This window comes from Scomber japonicus, chromosome 11 (assembly GCF_027409825.1).
Source record: "Scomber japonicus isolate fScoJap1 chromosome 11, fScoJap1.pri, whole genome shotgun sequence".
Taxonomy (NCBI): Eukaryota; Metazoa; Chordata; class Actinopteri; order Scombriformes; family Scombridae; genus Scomber; species Scomber japonicus.
This window is the reverse complement of record NC_070588.1, coordinates 22664405-22686370: the sequence shown is the minus strand read 5'-3', so window position 1 is coordinate 22686370 and position 21966 is coordinate 22664405. Positions and strand designations below refer to the sequence as shown.

Sequence of the window (21966 nt, the reverse complement as noted above, 5' to 3'; positions counted from 1 at the left end):
ACAGCCAGAATTGCAGACCTTATCATTTTACAGTACACTCACCGAACAGTCTGCCTCGTTCACTTTGAAGCGCTGACAGCTGAAATGATTTTGTATTGAAAATAAAGCTGCAGAGCAAATAATACATGAAAACACAAGCACAGTGCACGGATCCTTTTTGATTTTCATATTTGCATTGTGTTTACATTAAACCTGAAGTTTCAGGAACATAAATATGGAATCAGGTTTGTTTAAAAAAAATAAATAAAAAAAAATATCATAAAGAAGATTTTAAAGTTGTCGCTTTTGTTTCTTGATTTTCTCATCTGAGAAATATTCTGCTGAGATCGACCTTTTAAGATTAATGACATTTTAATTGAGCAGATTTAACAAGGATGTGATGATTTTTTTTTTTTTTTTCACTGTTTGAAAGACAGATCTGGAACAATCTGTCCATCAGTGTCCGACACTGTTACTACTACGGCCCGACCTTCTTGATATGACCCATAAAGAGAAAGAACAATCTAACTTGCTAATTTGCCTTCTGTGTTACATTTAATGCCACTAAAACACTCATCTTACAAAATCAATGCAGAGTGAAGGAAACATGTTGCTGAGGACAAATTAAATATGAATCACTGACTTTGACAAAACCATATAATTACTGACTAATGCTGTTTTAACTTAACTTCACTCTGAATCATTTAAACGGTGTAAATAATTCACTTTTTCAGTTGAGTTTACAGATTTTCCAGATGCCTGTATACCGAACAGCAAATACAGAAGAACAGTGGTGCCTGCTGCCTCAACAGGAACTCATTTGACTCACATTGTTAGTTATAATTCAATGCAATAAATTGACTGCGTAAAGTGTTTCTGGTGTCTAAGTGAATTCAGACTTCACATAAATAGCTTTGGGGCCGTTTTTTTTTTAGTTTATCATCAGAAAGGTATTGACTGAGCAGATGCTTTGAACCACCATAGAATGTGCTGCTAGTCTCAAGTGTCATTAGCTTCAGGGCTTTTCCAGCTAGCGCCAGGTAAAGATTAGATAACAATCAGCCCTTTAATAGATACTGTTGGAGGCACTGGAGCCGTTCCTGTGCTGTACTGTTCATCTGACGCTAACAACAGAAGAAGAGAGAGTGGAAACCGATGTCATTTCCTCCTTGGTTTCTTTTCTATGATGTGCCGCTGAGCCCAGCAAGGAACAGGGCTGTTGTTAAATTACATGTAACTGTTGACTCATACTAGTGTCAATGTCTGTGTGTTTGTCTTTGGGCGGCTCCAACTAGAATTTGAAGAGGCAAATTTCTTCAAGAGTGGCTTTTATTAAATATGGATAAACTCCAGTATACAGAAGACATTTTCAAATAAATCTGATATATTTGATTATTTTTGGTAATAAAGATTTTAAACAGTCAGAAAAACATGTTCCAGTAATCACCTGCCAGATAATATGTCATTTGAATGGCATGCCATAGGCCAAAGAGGAAAAGTTAAGTCCTTACCCTCCAAAAAATAAATTAAAAAGTTGTATAATGTAATGTGCATTACTTCAGTAAAATTCCAAAAGTACAAAGAGCTTTTTGTTGGATGACATTCCTTTCTTAATATACTCCGATTATTAAGGAGGAGTCCTTTGTATTGAGTAGAGAGCTCCAAAAACATTGACACTTGAGGAATAACATCTGCATGTTTACTCAGGAGAAGATTCATCCCTGATAGCCTCCACCAAAATGAAGAGGGGGAGAAAAAAACAAGTGGAGGAAATTTGTGGAATCCCATCTGAGATTGCTTCCCTGATGGATTCCTTTTCCTGTCAGCTCAGACGAGAAATGAAGCCGGAGAAAATTAACTCCTGATACAGCTACGCTGAATTAGACAGAGAGGGGGAAAAAAAACCTACACACTTTTTAAGGATTCCAGCCTTGTCATTTTCAATTTTCTGCTCTTTGGACATGCTTGTATTCAGATTCCCCAACATCTATTCGCCATATCAATCCTAATTAGACAATCTGGGCCCACGAAGGAAGGGAGCCGAGTTATTTGCATAATTTAATCATAAATACTCAGTGATACATATTTCCAAATGCATTTGTACAATTATCTTTTCATCCTTGGGGCAAAAGTATTAATATGATTAGGCAATAATTCTTTAAAAAAGGGAAAATAGGAAACCAGCAAGTGTGCACTCTTTTTTAAACTCCAGCTTTGGGCTATATGAAAAATTAATTAATTTCAGAGGAAAATCAATTTCTCTATGTGACCATATTAGACAGAGGCAGGCAAGGGCCTGCATTCCTTCTCCAATCAGGAAATCTCATCTGCTCCCTCTAACTTCTGTCAGTAGCATTTAACATCCTGGTACGAGCGTCTGTGACTTCCGCCACGCTCCCTAAATGTGCTGTAATGTGAAGGAGCCCGTGAGTAAAGACAAGCTAGGGGAGCACTGACTGGGGAAAGAAGAGAACAGAAATAAGAGTGACCCAAAATCTATTGCTGGCCTGTCAGGCAATCAGTCTCAGTGTAAAATCAGCAGGTAAAAATCACTGTTAACAAATCTACTTTAATAAGCTAGATAAGTCATATTGACAGATAGATTTTAAACAGCTTAGGTCAGTTGTCTATAAAAATCAAAGTTAATACCCCCTTATGGTTGGTTAACATAAAAATAGGTCATTTTAATGTAGCGATCAGCCTGGAAAGACCTGATGTGGATGTGTGATTTTTTAAAGTGTCATTTGGTAGAAGAAATAATTGGTAATTCAATTGCTGTTGCAGATCCAGTAAAGGCATGCAAATAAGATAGGAGCTTGGACAACTAATGCATCCAACAGGCAAATTAACAATACAGGCCTCTTTGCCATGCAAATAGCCTCTAAATCCACAAATGACATTAGACAGTGTCTAACAAAGCCTCTTTAACAAGTGAAATCTGTGGGTTCAACTGTCTTGGCTCAGCTTGACTGTAAGTTAGGAAAACATGATCTTAAAAGAAATGAAGAAAATAAATATTACGTTTGTCAGCTGAGTTAGTAAAAAAAATGTTTTAATTTGCACTCGTTCCAACTGAATAAATGTCAAGTCAATAAAGCAATTCTGATTTTCAAGGAGGCTATTTGTTTGCAAGGGAAAAAAAGGGTGAAAAAAACACCTTGCCGCCATCTGCCAACTGCACAGTTGACTTGAGCACATGTACTGTACCTAATCAAATTTAGCAGAGCCCCACTGAAGGATTAAAAATGTAAAAAAAACAAAAAAACAGAGAGAACTGCAAAATCTTTTTTTTTTCCCTCAATAAAGAAACAACACACAACACAAGGGCCAATTTGACTTTCAAGGAAGTACTTGAATAGATTTGGATTTTAAACAGCTTTGTATACCATTATCTCCCTCTCTCTCCTCCTCCTCCTCTCTCTCTCTCTCCCTCTGTCTGTGTCTCTCTCCCTCTCTCTAATCAGGCATCTGTCACTCTGTTTTTGAAGTTATTATCGCCCAAGCTCCCTCTTGGATGTGGTTGCTGGGTGACGGGTATCTTAGCACCCACTCTGACTGGGAATGATTTGAATGGAATCCAGAAATCTCCCCTGAGTACCTGTAAACACATCCGTGCCTTGTAGAAAACAAATATATTATAAGAGCAGAGGAGAGGAGGGAGAGAGACAAGCTGGCACCCTCAGTGGCAGCTCACACTGAGCGCTAAACAAAACAATTACCGTCATTTGCAAATATGTGTGTTTAGGCATAAACACCCTTGAAATAGAAACAAGAGAGGTGATAGCTCTCATACCACTTGCTGTCATATCAGTATCAATTAGGTGCATTTGTAAAGGGAAAAAAAGTCGTCCCTCCACTGTGACCTGTCACTCGTAACATTTCAGAGTTAGATCTTGACTGAAAGGAGCCGGGGAAAATCTATTTAAGAAGGGCATGTAAGTGAAAAGCCGTCCCATTCCCAGTGGTGGGACATTGTCTGGGGCGTGTGGTTAACCTTCAGGGGTAGACAATGATTGTCAATTAACTGCTGCATTTCTGCGCCCCAGCATCGGATTGCCTACCCTCCACAAAGCAGACCAATGAGAGATATGCGATATCTCCGCGCCGCCCCCTCGTGTTATAATAACCTTTCACAGAGTTCAAGTGTCACGCAGCAATAAGAACCTTTTCCATCCCACCGCAGGGAAAATGAAAAGGAAAACAAGTAGCTGGAACAGAGGGCTCCTGGAGGGCTCCTGGAGGGCCAGTCATAATGTAAGGGAGATTACTGAACCTGGATCAGTCTGGGAGGGAGAGGGAACACTGCTAATCTGGCACGAGAGTCCTTAAGAAAATGAAGGGTTGGAGAATGACTATATTCCTCGTGTCTTTAAAGATGAACAGTAATTACTAAAACACTGTCACTTAATAGGGAAAGCACACGTAGTTCAAACACTCCTCAAAAAGGATTTTTTTTCCACTACAAATTTTTGAATTCATCTCTGAAACACACACACACACACACACGAAAAAAAAATTTACAAACACTACAATTCTGACAGCGCAGTTTTCCATTTAATATGTTCAAAAACTGTTAGAGGGAACAATTTGGTTGGAGCTTGTTTGTGTCCACATCAAAACTAAAACAGCGGGGAGCAACGGTGCTCTGTGATGCTATTCACATTCACACTGTGTGCAAAATGAGAGTAGTGTTGTTTTAACACAATAGACCGTGGGAGGGGAAAAAACAGCATGTGAAATAGTAAGACCCATTGTACAGGAGTATTATTCACTTCATTGTTACCACTCGGCCACTGTATAAAAAGAGTAGTGACACTGTGGTAATAGGGCCAGATGAAAAGCTAAACTATCTCAGGCAGCAGGCTGTTGTTGTGTAACCTGAGTGGGTTAAACCGGTGATACTTTTTTCATCTGACAACAAGTCAGAGCAACATCGACTTTGGAGGGGTGGGCAGGGGGCGGGGGGGGGCTGCTTTTCACCTACAGGGTAACCTGCGTCCTGTTTACTCAGACTCATCATTTTGTCAGCAGCAATTCAGTGACAGACGATATAAAGCACACATCCCAGCAAATAAAATCAACTCTTTCTAAGTAACAGAAGCCTTTTATCCAGCGGATGCCTCACTGTTCCATGATGTAATTCTCCAAATGGGGCAGGCAGGCGGGCAGGCCGGGGTCTGAGTGATTGATTTCAGCCCAGCACCGGGAGAACCTGGCTGCTTTCAGAGACAATTACAGTCCTGTCCATGTGCCCGTAATAGCCCAGCACTTTAGCGTCATTAAAGCGACGCGAGGCACTGCATTATCCTTTAACCCCATCGCTGGCCATCCCCCCATTGACAACCCGAAGAGTTCAACCACATACTTTGTCACCTGAAGCCCTACGCCAGACTGGAGAGGAGGATCACCACCACCGTATGTTTCCTTCTATGGAGAGGAAAGGGGGGCGGGGGTGTTCTGCTCCCTTGATGCTTTATGTAAATGATGCTTAAGCACCAAAGTGCACAGGTGAGTTGTTGAGACGATTGCTAGTGGAATGGAAATATGGTGCTGCAGCATATCTATAGGCTCCAAATATTGTATGTGAATGTGTGTGGCTATTTCCAGGCAATCATAAAAAGAAGGAGAAGTGTGTTTGTTGATGGCAAAAATAGCTACAGCTACTACTATAGTATATATATTGTACATATACCTGTCTAACAGCAGTTAACTGTGAATGAACTACATAAGAAAAAATACACACACACACAAAATGATCATACTCTCAAAATATTGTGTGAGTTATTAGGCTTTTTTCCATCTTTGCTTGATAGTACAATTTGCAGTTGGAGCAATTTCTGAGGGTTAAAATATATTTATTAACTTATATACATAAAATATATATATGCTAGCTAAGAAACGTCTGTGTGTGTGTGCATGTGTATTTGTGTGTGTGTTTTTTTTATGTGCACTTGTGAAATTTAAGCATTCATTTACAAGTCAGAATCAAGTTTAATCTCACACTATAATTTTCCAAAAGGCTGCATGCTCTTCAAACCGAGACAACTGAATGTCTCAAACTGTTTATGGCTATTCCCCACTGATGTGAGCCTTTCCATCATATTTGCATTTCCAGCTCATTTCTGGGTAGGAGATCAATATGGAATCAATCATAGTGACAGGTAAGATGGTAAATTTGACCAGACTGAACGATCCTGTGAGACTGAACAATACATCAAAGCTAGGAGCAACAGGACAGTAAAAAAAAAGGCTTTTAATCAAATATTGATCTCCACTTAAATCATTCCATATTAAAACATATAAAGCTCAAAATATTTGACTTGGTCATTTGGAGTCATGTCTTAATTTTCACATGTGGAGCTGTTTACCTCACTTACTGTTTTTTTTATGAATTTTTCTTGTTATATAGAAATCAAGGTATGTGTGATTGAGGCACATTCTCATCTGTGTGTGGGTATGTGTCTATGTGTGTGTGTGTGTGTGTGTGAGATAATTATCCCTGGGATTTACAGGGTAAAAAAGACAACTGGCTTCATATACTATTTTTCAACAGGAGCCATGAATGTACTGTAACTTCCCTAAGAACAGTACTACCTATCAATACTAAGATTACAATTAATATAAAAATATTGCATGTCATCTAATTCTAATAAACTGGGTTTGTCTTGTTTACTTTCTGAAAAATTAAAGTCATCACTGAAATTAAATTGACCCCTTGGCTAGGGCATATAATAAGGCGTAGCCTAGTTTTATTTTAGGTTAATTTAAGAATAAAGTTGATTTAAAATGGGCCTTAAATTAGAGGCTAATTCAAGAAAAGCATGGGTCACAGAGGATGACTGGGCTCGTGTTTCTGAGATTGTCTCTGCAGTGGCAGCTCTACACCTGAAGTTTATTCAACAGCACTGTGTGACTGTAGTCTTACATTATCGATTCATTTGTTCTGAGGCGGACAGGCTATCCATCATGGCACAACTTTGCACTGCACGTGTTAAAAAAAAAAAAAAAAAAAAACTTTCGCCAAACTTTTTTTCACTGATGATGCGCGCTGGCCTCTTCCCGTCCAACTGACAACCTTACAGCACATCGATGTCAGGATGGGTTTTGACACACACACGCATATTCACACACTAAATAAAACAAACGATTATTAAAAGTCAGCTACAACGTGAATCATATCGCTTGGACCGCTTGTTTTATAGAGGGAAAATGTCTCCCCCTTCCTTGCTTCTGCGCCTTTACGCACGGGGGTCCGTGCAGACATTTAAGCCATAATGCCGTAAAGAGCTCCACACTAACCTCGCATTGGTGCAGTCGTTGTACAGAGTCTCGAAGTCTTTTCTGGAGATGAGTTTACAGCGATTCACGCCGGGTTGGATGGCGCCGAGCCCTCTGAGGATGCGGACCTGCTCCACATTGCACACCACCGGCGTGATCTCCAGCCGCTTCAGCTTGGTGTAGACTGTGTGCAGTCCACCGACCAGGTGCTTCAGGAACAGGTCGAAAGCCTGAGGAAGGCAGATGAGCTCGCAGCCTTCCACGGTGAAAGAGGCCACTTTGGCACCGCGCAACTCGACCATCTTGCACTCGTTGTTTTGCGGTATGTTTTCAACAGGCGATGGAGTCGAGTACACGGGTTTGCTAGGTGGTAAAGCCGCGGTCGGGATGCCCGGGCTGCTGGTGGCGAGGAGCTCTGATCTGAACAGGTTCTGTCCGGGTCCAGACGGGGGGGCCAGGGATGGAGACGGTGATGAAGTTGTCGACGGCGGGGACGTCGTCGCGGAGGGAGTCGAGATCTGAGGCGGCGGGACCAGAGGAGTTGGTGGGATCAGAGCAGCCGGTACGGCCATGGTCACCTACTGGAGGGGAAGAGAGTAGCCGAAGTTCAAAGTATAAAACCCAGCCTGCCGAGACACCCCTAAATGAAAGAATCCACCAGAGTTTAGCTCCTCGGATAAGTTGGGAAGTAAAAAGAGCTGCCGAAAAAAAGGCGTGCTGAGTGAGGGGTTTGGGGGGGCTGAGCGGCGGGACAGTGATCAAAGATAGGAGGAGGAATGACAGGAGGAAAATGAGCTGAAAAGTGCAGCTCCGCTCTGTGGATGAGTTGTTGTTGTCACACGGTACAGAGAGGGAGGAGCTAGGGGACAGTGGAAGCCTTTGAAGAACAGATAACTGTGCTTTGGCTACCTCTGAAATGTTTAAGGTCTTTTAAAACGTGACATTGTTTGTTCCACATGACAGAGTTCCGGTTGTATAAAAATCATAATCGTGTAAAAATGTGCATTATTTGTTTTTTATCCGTGGTCAAAAGAAACATGCACTCACTGGATATATCGGGGTTTTTTTCTGGTTATAACAGTGTAACAGCAATAAAGGTTGCACCTGCTATCCAACTGTATGAAAAGCCACTGCAGCACACTGAGCACTAAAGTCATTTAAAACTAAACTTTTTACAGGACAAACTTTCTGCAGACTTGAAATGTTCAGTACAGGCATTAATGTATTTTTAATTAGTCCTCTGATTATTTTATTTACACAGCCAACGTGGCTTTGGCATTTTCACATGAAGTAACAAGGATGACAGTTATTAAAATGCTCATCAGATAGTGAACAAATATGAAAGTACTGTCTGATCATGGTGACATGCACATACTAATCAAAGTTGGACTGAAATCACTGATCTCCAACAGATGGCATTTTGAAAGTTGCTGTTCTACCTATTTCAAGTTAAATATCTATAATAAACTATTACTTTAGAATTTCAGGTGTGGTCAAACAACGTGTCCTGTGAAAACACATTTAAAAATGTTACCAGGCTTAAAAATTGCTATACACATACAGACACCAAGGAAATAAATCATAGTCCTTGTATACCAGAGCCCATCCAGAATTTGGCATTGAGTGAGAGCACTGGGAAATAATGTTAGAACCTATCCAAAATATATATATATATATATATATATATATATATATATAAAATGAAAAAACCACATCCTATAAAATGCTAATTGTTCACTTTTTTGGGTGTCGCAGCGTCAACTTTTGCCACAGTACACACACTGCACAAACTACAGACAGAGCACTTGTAAATTGAGGGGTTTCACTATTTTATGAGGCTGAGTCGTGAACCAAGCTTGACCCAGCTACAAGATGAACTCGTTCTCCATCTCAGACAGTACAGGAAAGGAGGATAAAAGCAGAGCAGGAAGAAATGCAGCACTGCTCAGTATCATGGTGTGGGGTCAAATCCATGTGCATTTAATACACACTTTACATGTCTATTCAATCACTGTGAGCCAACATGAAGTAAACTACATTTCTTTTTGTCTTTCTCACCAAAATAATTATTTGGTGTAAGACAGTGAACTCTGTTAACATGCAGCACATTTATCTTAAATAAAACCATCCATGAATACATTTCACCTCATTAAAACTGAGGCTTACAGAGGAACAGTGAACTTTATTGTTATTCACAGTGGCAGAAAACCACATGTGGAATTATCCAACTGTTATTTGCAAGAACTTTATTTAACTTTTGGGAAAATTTAAAAATATTTTTTCTTGGTCAGTCAACACAGCTGTCAGGGTTTTTTACTCTACTAGTCACCAACTTGGTCAGTTCCTTAAATTTTGACCAGTCTTAATACAGTTTCATTATATAAACTCATTTGTCACAGCTTTCTTAGTTCCACTTTTGTAGCTCACACTGTTTAATTACATGTATCTATTTTCCCTTAGATGTATGTATTAACTGACATTTGTACAGTGCATCAGCACTCATCATGTATTCTCATTAAGTGGAACAAGTGTGGTGCCTGTCAAGAAAAGTGATGCTTATCACAGTCCAGAGTTACCTTAATATTCTGCATTTTCCTGTTGTCCTGTTGTGTCAGATCAGTTTTAAGATAAGCAGTGTGCCATTTCAAAATTATCATTCAGGGAAAGAGGTAGCTTGTAGTGTAAAATCAATAGCTGCTTAAAATTCATTGCCAGGCAATCCATTTGCCCTTTATGTTGCTAACCTTTCACTTAAATATGCACCATATTAAGATTTCATTATATACAATGAATGTCACAACAGTTTGCCACTATTTCTCTTGTTTGCATGGGTTAAGTGCAAATCATTGTGCTTGTAATGTCTGAAAAATGACTTCATTAACATTATGCAGAAAAAAAACGAGACTCTATGAGTCAGAGTAGCCTAATAGGTATTAAAAGGCACCACAGGATATGTATGATGTTTTCGATACCAATGCCTTTCAACAAACTGGGTGGGCTGACCCCAGTTATGAAAACACAGCATAACAGGAAAAGGTTTGTATACTGGTACTGTGCATTAAGCCACAACACTTTCATGTAATCCAGCACTAATGCAAAATCATTACTGCGTGTAAAAGTCAGGTATCTTGAAAGGAAACTGCTCACAAAGAAAACTCACCGTTTCCTAGTGACACAGATGTAAAATATTTTCTTCAGATAAAACAACAAGGTAGCAGAAAAACAGTTGGAAATTATTACTACGAATAAAGTTTCTAGTCTGGCTGAATACTTGGTCAACTAAGTCACATAAACAGTTAACTAGCTTTGCTAAAAGTACACAGAAGTACTGTACATGTGGATGAGATTGCAGTAAACAAATGACTATGTCAAAATGTAATCACCCGGTATGATGTATGGCATCAGGAAAGTGTTTGAAAATGTATGGATATGGGACAAGACTTGTGTATGATCAATGACACAGTATATTGTTTGATATAATAATTTATTCACCCCATAACGCTTTGATAAAACAATGTTGAAAAGCAATTTAAATTGAATTCATTTAAATGTCAATTCTCATGGTTAGGATTTTTCTATAATTGGCTATTTAATTAAAATAATTTTCATAGTCATTAATACAGCCAGCAACTTGTAGCACACTGACGTGTTTTAATTACATGGTATTAACAAAATTGATATGCTTTAGAAAGCATGGTGAATAAGAAATAATTAGACCAATCATGCATCATCCTCTTATGGACATTAAGTGTATCACAATATAATTGATGAACTTAAAAAACGAGAGAGATAAATAACTTTAATTGTACAGAGTTGGTGTACAGAGCTTGGAACAAAGCATCATACTCACGATGTATTATATTTCAGAGGCAATTCATTATCTGTAATATCACTTAGCTCTCTGTGCCCAGCACTCTCCTCTAACCTATGATTACATGACATTTGAAAGCATTGATACTGTGTAGTCTTTTAAAATGTCCTTTTACCTAGTCTGCATAAATCTTCAAGCTGCTTTTCTGCATGGGCAAATAAGGGGAGAGGGTGGGGGTGTGGGGGGGGCGACTACTCTGGGTTAAGAATCATTTAGATGCTTGGAATAAAGCATCTATTGATCATGAATATTTGTTTCTCCAAGGTTACACAGCCTTGACCCCATCTATCCTTAGACACCATCCAACACAAACATGCCACTTGGGGTGAAGGGGAGATGTCAGAGAGCACAGTGATGGTGGAGGGTGTGTGATAATATTCTACACTAGCCACAAACATTTCTTTTTAACGGTTTAGGCTTAGGCTTAGGTCTAAGTCGTCACTCATAATGTTAACCGGCTGACTATTTAAGTAAAAGTTTCTGTAATTGTCATAATCACATCCAACAACCTTTCTGTCACAGTCCAAAATGTGACTGTGACTCTGACAGTCTACATTAAAGATGAGATGATTAGTCAATTTATGCATTAGTCGACATTCATCTGCAGATATCTTGATCATCGATTCATTGTTTAAGCCCATTTTAATGAAAAACTGATAATTGTATTGTTATAGTTTCTCTAATATGAGGATTTGCTGTTTTACATCATCGTAAATTGAATTGATTTGGTCCACCCTGAAGTTTGATGGGTCATTCTGACAATTATCAGACATTTTATAGTCCATTTATCAATTAATCAAGAAAATAATCAGCAGATTAAGCTATAATGAAAGTAATCAGCCCTCCTCTACTGTCAATAAAACTGCATTCCTGCTTCAAAGTTGTTGCATATGCATAATTCACAAAAGACTTTCAGTTGTATGTATAAAAATCTAAATCTTATTGTACATGTATAGCATTTTTAAAACACCACATGTTGTTCAAAGAGGACAAAGAGAGACAGAAACAGAAAATAAAGTTTAAAAAGTCCGAAAAAGGAAGATTGGCATAGCGGGCATTCTGGGAAATGAAGTGTATATCAGCCTCTCTCAGGTTCTCAACTTGTATGTACCATCACAATTTCTTCAAGCAATGAAATTACAGAATGAGATCATTTAGTTAACCTAGACAGACGTGCACTGTAATTTATACGGTAATTATATGCACAATCTTCCACCACTTACGAACATACAACTGCTACAGACAGGACGTGAATTCAGCTGAGCTAATAATATGCTCCCTCACACAAAGTATGTAAAATAACAGCTTTCTGGTAATGTAACTACTCAAAAGAGGAGCAAATGGAGCTCACTTCATTTTCAAAGAGCCTGCCTCACCGATAGTCCCACAATTAGAGCAGTCACGGCCCACATCCTACAGTACTTCATTTGATGCCACGCAGCTTCCAATATAACTGGGATGCAAGAAACAGAGATTTGTGGATATCTAAATTGCTAAAGCAGAAACCTGTATAAACAGCGGTAATTACCGGGCCATTGACAGTCTCTCAGTGTTGTGCTCATTCTGCCACAGCCACAGTGATTAAAATGAATCCTCATCGACTTCTCCATTAAAGTGCTGGCAGGAGCAATCCCGTGACCTTTCCCCATTGATTGAACATAACAATCACAATTCAATTGTAATGCAAAGAGAACATTTGTTATAATGTACACGAGATGCATGAGCCATTTCCTGGGAGCGGGGAAGGGTAATCAATGGAGTGACTCTTGGCGTGATGCAAGGAGAATGAGACTGTGTTTGCAGGCCCTAATTCATACAGCCTGCAGTGTATGATGGAAGGCAATGATATGCATGTAAACACTCTGATTTCTCTGTGCTCATCGTTCAATAGGATAACAACAAATCCTCATTTCTACATCCATACACACTAACAGCCCAACGCTGATTGGCAGTGAAGTTCATGTACAGTAAACATAGCCTGATACACGCCTGATTCAATCTGAGATCAAAGTTTGATTCATGTAATATGTCACATGGTGATATGTCTTCCACAGTATCCTTCAGAGAACGCCAAGTACCAGGGTGGCTTAATGTATGACTTCAGAGACAACAGGCAGTTGTCATGACATCTGAGTACTGTCAAAAACCTATATACTGTCAGAAGAATCTACAGTGAAGCTATACTAAATGTTCTGGTGATCTTCAAGTCAGGACAAGCTGGTAAAAGCATCATTACTAATGATTAGCTAAACTCAAGCAAGTGAAACCACAACTTGCACAATCTGTGCACTGCAGAAAAGAAAAGCATGATATGCATAACATCCCACCACCGTACTAGCCCTCTTTAAAAGCTGCGCTCGATCATGTCTTTCAAAAACTGTCTTATGAAGAGTGTATGCGAATGATGTCCTTAAGGGATTTCTTTTTAGAATCAGGAGATTATAGTTTACACGGACATTAAACAGATTAAACCAGCCAGCTCTCTAAAGGCAGTTTATCTAATGGAGAAAATGTGGTATGCTAATTGAGAAATTCCGATGGTAAAATTATATTTAAAGCCCTCTCTCTCTCTCTTTCTCACTCTTTTGCTCTCTCTCTCTCTCTCTCTCTCTCTCTCTCTCTCTCTCTCTCTCTCTCTCTCTCTCTCTCTCTCTCTCTCTCTCTCTCTCTCTCTCTCTCTCTCTCTCTCTCTCTCCCTCTCTCCCTCTCTCTCTCTCTCCCTCTCTCTCTCTCTCTCTCTGTGCTGGAGGATTTTAGTTTGGCTTGATGAAATCAAATGGCTAATCACAGCTATAAGCTGTGAGACATTGGCTGACTGAAACAGTGTTTGCTATGCTAAAAGGTAATTGTCTCGGAAAACTTCATCGATGACAGATTCAATTCCATTTAGTAAATGTTTAATAAATGCTGTACAAACAGGCAAGCCTATCTCGCTGTGCTTAGAAAACAAAGGGAAACTTTAATTGCTTTAATCATCTCTAGCTTTGACGTTGTTATTGGCCTTAAAAATAGCAGTTAACAGAAACTGTCCTGCTGAGGAAATTGAACCACATTTGGAAAACGATCCGTAATTAAGATAGGGCATCCCGAGCAGCTAAGTCCAGGCAAACTGTTGTGACTAGGAAAAACATTCCTAGTCATACAAAGCTATTCAATTAACAGAAAGACCCAACGAAAACAACCTCCCTATTATGTATCACTTACTTTAATCAGATTGAAAGCGATTGTATCCCTTTTTGAAAATCCCTTAACACAAACATGTTAATTAACAGATAGGAGGGTGGAAAGATGTATTTTTCATTAGTGGGTGAAATAATGTTCCCCTTTAACATCAAGGAAAATCAACTGCTTACTGCAGTTAAACCAGTCAGCGGTGTAAATTCCCTGCCAGCATTTTTATTTAAAACCTCATTAATGTGTTTCAACCCAGCATAGCTGTACCTTTAATCTGCACTAAAAGGAAATAATGCGTTTCCTGCTTTATTTACCAGCCTTACTTAACAAGTGTTCCTGTACAATTAGAATTGTTAATAGATCTGGAAACAAAAGGACTTTGAAGGTGGGAAAGTGCTGACATTATTTCACAGGGGAAAAACACTCTTGAGAAAAAAGATCTGCTGTAAATGTAGTTTCCTGGAACACAGGCGCACTGCAATGTTGGTCTCTCTCATTAGAAATGCCATGCACAGGACATAAATCAAGGCCCATAAAACATTTCATTGCCACACAACACTAAATTACACACTTGCTGGTTTGCCACACTGATTGTGTTTAAACATTGTAATTTTACTTTATTCCCATTAAATCTATGCAGAGTTTTACAATCCATAAACAGAGTATCTGCAATAAAAGTTAATAAATGTCAGAATTTGCATTTGGAAAAAAAAAAACACCCTGCTACATTTTTCAAATATCAATCTATGAACCTTTCAACATTTCGTCAAGCAAAATGCTAATTGTACCTTTAGGAATTTAAGAGACAAGTGACAAGAAATGAGATGCAATGTCCTTTAGAATCACGAAATCAGCTAAACTGGAATGTATTAAGTGTGAGACCAAAGCAGAGAAGTGGAGAACGACTGCTTTTGTATATGGAACAAACAAAAAAAATAGGACTGTACAATGTGTTGTCACAGAGCAGTGATAGGATATTGCAGTTCTATACAGCTGTCTCTGTATATTCAGGTGTAATTTAATTGCAATTAAATAGTATACACACTTATTAGTTAGCCTATTCTGTTGACAACTGTTTCATCTCCACCTCCCTTCTCTAATCTTATTGTGATTGAATGATACTCATTTCAGATACATGGTAGCGCTACATATCAGATATCTAAAAGAATACTGTATTACATTGATTAGGACTGAAAATAACACCGTTAATGGTGTAAAACTGACCTTTTGTTGGATGTAGTTTCAGACATGAATCTGTTTTCTTAATTAGTCCTGATTACTTAATGCCTACATACTAAGAGATCTATGAATTAGAGAAAGTGATCTTGTGCTATTAACTTAAGATCCACCAAGCCAACTTTTTGTCTCTGGTTAGTGATTCCAGTTCATTATCTATAACAGGAGACTGTCCTAGATCTTAATCCTTTTTAGGCTGGTGTAAATCAAAATAGTTCATTTATCACAAGCAACATGACACTGATATTATGGTGTATGATATGATACTAAAATGTCATATATTATGAGTTAGAACAAGTTATTCTTCACCTCAGTATCCAAGCTGTAATACATCAAACAGTCTTGGCAGGGCAGGACCGTGCGCTATAATCTCTCTCAGTTTGCAGTAGGTCACAATGCACTGCTGACTTAATAAACTATGCATCCAACAACAATGATTATTGATGTCATTCTTCAAAGGTCCTTGAGAGGATCTCGATGCAGCAGCGATTCAACCTTTCGTATTAATTCAGGCTTGGCTAAGATTGTACCATCTGGGCCCTTGTACTTCATGATTAATGCCAAAGAGTTGATTCATATGTGCAATTGGAGTTTAATAAACAAGGATTTGGGAGTGAAATGGCACATACAAATGCATGGGATGAACTCATTTATAGTATCTAATTTGTGTTCTTGGTAATAAAGCCCACTCTTAATTGCTCCCTACAATCATCTCCCAGATACACAAATATGGGGATTTTGTGATTAACATAATGTGTTTCTTCCAGAGAAGAAAATAATCCTACAATTCTAAGATGCCTTCAGACATATGTACATAATGTTCTGTATTTGGTCCAAATTAACTTACCACTGGTGCAGCATGATTAACACTGGCATAAAAAAAATAATTACTGTTCATCATTGTACAGATTAGGCACCAACAAACTTTTCCCTTTCAAACAGCATTGTTTGTACTAGACATTATGGCTTTGTAAACAAAATTAACTTTGTAATCCCTCTCTTGCTCACATTCTCTTGGTCTCTTTCAATGTCACACTATGTGCTGCAGACACCATACAGGAAAGTATTAGGGCTGCTGATAGTATCCCCAATCTGACACAGAGGCACCACACAACAGTGACCTCTACAGGAACACAGAACACATCAACTGCAACCTACTTTATGCTTGCTTTAATACTGTTACTGTGCCTCTCACATGTTTTCAGGTCATGCACCCCAAAATAGATGCATTAAGCCCCTAACCTGGAGGGATAGTGTTCTACTAAATAAATATATGTGTTACTGTGATATAGTATTGAATTCATTTAATTTATCATGCTGTCACACAACATCAGTGTGATGGTTGCTCTTATAGATGCTTTGACTTAATATTAAATAGTGTATGATTTAATAATTAGATTAATTTCATCCTTATTTTCCTTGTGGGAACCAATTGGTACACATTAGTGGAGCTTTTTAAAAACATTAGCAAATGTTCACAATGGTTACACAATTTAACAAATATTATTCTGTGGAGAAACTTTACATATAATCTAATTTTAACATAAGAATCTTTACTTTTAAATAGTGTACTGTTATAACAGTTATACTACAGTATAGACTGCATATAGAAGCAGATCAAGATGTAAACCTACACTATGACAGGCAAACAGGTGAGGCTGCTACATATCAACAAGTAAATGCCCTCACATACTGCGACCCCTCTGCTTTTTAGTTGAAGACAAAGAACAGTGCAGAGCAGTGTCTTTAGTGGGGTAGAGGAGGAATGGGAGGGTGCCAAGCCACGCAGACCACAGCCAAGTGCAGGATCACGGAGGAGGAATGAATGATGCTCAGATAAGGGACAAAGCAAAGAGGGCAGACCAAACAGGAAAACTAAGAAGGGAGAATGTGCGGGGCGTTGCCTGCCTGAGCAGGAAAATGTGCTGATACGAGTATGTTGTATTCTTTTTTTGTTGTGTTGTGTAATGGTGAGCTGCATATGTGATTTTTTTTTTGTTTTTGTTTTGGGTTTTTTTTTAACTTAAAAATTAACCCAAGAAAACATCCCCAGTTCAGATAATGCTACACAATCAGGGAGTAACTCTTGAGAAACTCGGACAGTTATTTTAAGAGACTGTAAACAAGCCTTTAGTGTTTGGAATTGGGACTCTGGTAGTTTTACAGCTAACATAAGACGTTGTTACAAATAAGAAGTCCTACATCCAGAGCACCACTAGAATCAAATCCATCGCTCCTAGGCCAAAGCCCCATCTGTCTGCCAAATCTGTTGAGGTTTTGAGATATCTCGACTACAGAAGCAGACTAACTAACTAGAGGGGAACATATAACATCTTTGGTGGAAGCAGTAAATCTGTTTATTGTAATGCTATGCATCTGCAACAAATTTGTGAAGTGGCAATGGATACTTTTATTAGAAGTAAATTAACTACCACTGAAAAGTAACATGTCTGACACTTAAATTTGATGAGTTGAGGTAAAATATTCAATTCTTGAGCTAATGTTCTCATGGCATAATTGTAGATCTTAAAATGCAAAATTAGTAATTGAAAAAAGGGCCAGAAAGGAGAAAAAAAAAAGAAGGGTAATCTGCCTTTTTTCCCACACAAGGGACCAGGAGAACACAGGCTATGTTGTACCCCCCTCTCCTTCTTACCCGAGTTCTCCTTTATGTATTCAAATTCACTTCAGCAGCATAAAATTCTCCCAAGAGACAGCATTGTCCTCCTGCTTGTCCCTTGGGCTTCCCATCTCTCAGTAACATCTCTTCACTCCACACAATTTAGCCCCACACCTAGCAGACAGACTTTTTCCACAGCACCCTCTTTTTAAATAGTTCAATGCAATTTAATGAAAATTAATTAAAATACTTTTTTTTTTTTAAGTAAAAAAAAAAAAAAAAAACCTATTGAATGTTCAGAATGCTTAGAGGCTTAGTGCAAATGATTCCAGCTCTCTGATTTTAGTAGGACAGACTGAAACAAATGTACTGAATAGCCTTTCACTAGTTGTACCCCTTGAATAATAATCTCTGTTGTGTTATTATGTGTGAAAATAAAAGGGTACACACATGTTCCCTCTCTCTGTCTCGTTGCATTCAGGCAACTTAGAAAAGGAAATTTTACACCGATGGCTGAGTTGCAATTGCAGTTACAAATGTACGAACGCTATACTTTCATAATAACGCGGCCCAAATGCTTCAAAAGGCGCATAGGTCTGCTCTAGTGAACTTGAATGTGTGGTCTTTGGTGCATAAAGTAAGCATAAGGCCAACTCTATAGCAATGAGGCTTTACTGAATGAAATGAAAAGCCTAAGGCACCAGAGTTAATATATTAACACAGGGGAGGACTTACAGACAAAAAATACTAAAAAGTGAACTAGAACAAATGATAAAATGTGAATTAATGATTATTCAGGCTTTTGCGCAGAAGTGGCGATTGGAAATGATCGTCTAAGAGTGTAGACGTGTAACGTTTTAGGCCAAAAATATATGAATATAAAACGGCAGCGTGGACTTGCTGCACAGTATCTTTTTGATATCGTGAGGGGTTCTGCCAGAGGCTCCAACTGCAGAAAAATCATCACATAAACCACTTTTTTTTTTGTAGGAATGATTCCAAAGTATTACAATATTATCATATCTATTCACTGCTAGCATGATGCAAATAGGCTCAATGGCATGCTTGCCTCTACAAAACTCTCCCACCGGGTTCTAATAAAACAGTACAATTTCCCACTCTCCATTCTCCCTCAGAAACGTACCAGTCTGCAGCTCTGTGATCTGCGACAGACAAAATGAGACGCAGCAGCTACAACAGAACTGAGACACAGTCGGAGTATTCCCTGCGCTCCTTGAATAGATAATGCTTTTCCTTCACATTCCTTTATTCTTTCAAAAAGAATGCATCAGAGGCCAAATATTAATTCTTCTCGTCATATGGAGGAGCTACGCAAGTGGCATACTAGGATGGGCTTTTGAATGATTAAGGGAACACATAAAGGGTTTCTTGTGGCGCTTTGAACTTTCTGCAGAGTTCTGAGCACTCTCAACTTATTCCCCACTCTGCAGGAGACTTGATGTTAAAAGACAACATTAATGAAAGCTCTGTAACAGGTAGAGACAGAGGGATTAATGCAATCTAAACACAGCAAGCTTCTCAGAACTGGCTCTGGCTAGCAGGTGAATGGGGAAACACTTTTCTTCACTTTTCCTCTTTCCTCCCACCATGAATCTCCTTTAAAGAAATGCCAATAGATCTGATTGCCTAATACTCTATTCCCTCCCTCCCTCCCCAGGCCCGTGAAGATGCACGTGTGGGGGAATCACTTCAAGGAATGACATTGACTGGGGAAGTGCTGACTTGCACCACTGTTTGTCTTTTGATGTGAGAGATCAAATCAATGTACACGGCGTTCTCCGGGCAATGCGCAGGCAGATTAGCATTAGCCTGAAGGTGCCTGCTTGCCCTCAATCATTAGCGTTTACTCTCAAAATAATCAGGATTTACTCAGTGCTGCGGTGCACTGCATTGATAGCTGTAAAGAAGAAGAAAAAAAAGGCATAGCATTTAAGACAGAGGGTAATGTAAGGTTGTCATTATGAGACTAAAACCTACATAAGCCATAGACAGTGCCTGACACTGACATTTGTTATTGGTGTGAGCTGCATTATTTGTCACTGGTCTGGTGTGCATTGGTGCCTTCACATGGAAAATACCGCGATGAGATCTCCTGAGTGCTTAAGTCAGATGGATTGAATGCTCTTGAACACTGATAAAGGTTGATTTCAGGTTGTGCCAACATTATTGTGGGCAAACTAATGCAGAATAATTGTCATATTTTGTCCTGTCAAAGCCCAGAACAATGACACATTCAACTCTCTGAACTTTGCATCACCGAGGAAAAAAATTAGCATGTTATTTCGTGCATTTAGATTCCTACTAGAAACAAAGTACTTAAACAGTAATTGTGTGGAGAAACTATTAAGGGGCGCAACTTTGAGATTAAAAGGCATAAGGATCTTGGCAGTGCATTTCTGCCACATTTGAATTCATACTGTTTGCCTGTAACTTCATGCTAATGATCAAAGTTGAGGGTGGGGGTGGTGGAGAGGGGTGGGGGGTAGGGGGGGGGGGGGGGGATTCTCCTGAGTGCAAGTTATGAAGATGAGATGAGGAGAGAGAGAGAGAGAGAGAGAGAGAGAGAGAGAGAGAGAGAGAGAGAGAGAGAGAGAGAGAGAGAGAGAGAGAGAGAGAGAGAGAGAGAGAGAGAGAGAGGGAATGGGAGAGGGAGAGAGAAACTGCTTTGCTGCCCTGCTTTGAACACTTTTACACTTTCCAACAAGCTTTGTTTTTTAATTGGCTGAAATTAATCTTAGGGATGTAGATGCCTGATTTGCATTCATTAAAACCCAACCAAAAGAAGTCATGCTTAATTCCAATCAAATTTGCTTAATTATGCATGGCGAGATATTCCCAAATGAGCTGTGGATTTTTGTTAGACCCTTTTTTTTGTTTCCTATAGCAAATAAAATGTAATGAAGCTGTCTTTTTGTGTTTTACTGAATGTTGAGGAGCATATGAGGAGCACCTTGAGCCTGGGCTGAAAACAATATTACTGCTAAAGTAATTATAAGAATCTACATTTTTCATTGTTAATTGTGGATGTCAGCATCATTAATTTTAATTTACGGCAGGCAATAAAATTAAGAATACTTTGTGCTGATGTTTTAAATCATGCCTGTGAAGGGGACACATAATGCAACTTAAATCTCAAGTAGATATTGATTGGGGTGGATGGTCTTTTCTATGAATCTTAAATAGGCAGACGCTGGGAATCTGCTTGAGACTTCACTTTTACGAGTTAACTCCAGCACCAGATAGTGCAATACAATTAAAGAAGTGTCAGTTTATGCACGCACGTATATCTGCGCGTGCACTCATACACTTAATCGGCAAAGTGCATAACAACAGGATGATGTTGTACTAGATGACCTAAGATTTAGGTGTTAAGTCATCATACAATGCCATGTATGTCTAACCATGACTCACTTCTCCACACACACATCTACTGTACATATCCAAAAGAGAATAAATCTGCATTGTGCTGCCTTTCCTTAGTTCTTATTTAGATATTTTGACAGTAATATTAATTAGATTGTCGGACATTGTCAGGCTGTTTGTACAGCAAGTATAAAAGCAGATTGCAGGAGTTTCAGATGCAATAGTGTACAGTATGTGGTCTACGGGGGATGACATTATGTGTTTCTGCTTCAACACTTGATTTATAGCTTCATTTGGACCGTGCTTGTACGAAACACATCCTGCTGCTGCAGGAGCTTTAGTGCATTGTAGTCTGAAAACAAAGGAAGAATAAAATTGATCTTTCTGGACACACACAAAATCAATGAATGGCTATTTCCTGTTC

At 38.9% G+C, this 21966-nt stretch overlaps 1 protein-coding gene across 2 annotated transcripts in view; it reads right to left on the bottom strand.

The window, feature by feature from the left end:
• The window catches only part of dachd (dachshund d), a 94400-nt gene extending 86453 nt beyond the window's left edge, over positions 1-7947 (bottom strand). For both annotated transcript variants that reach the window (XM_053328907.1, XM_053328908.1), the window contains exon 1: positions 7279-7947. In XM_053328907.1, the coding sequence (XP_053184882.1) occupies positions 7279-7829 (551 nt within the window). In that variant the 5' untranslated portion in view covers positions 7830-7947. The remainder of the gene's footprint in view (positions 1-7278) is intronic.
• Between the last annotated feature and the right edge of the window lie 14019 nt (positions 7948-21966).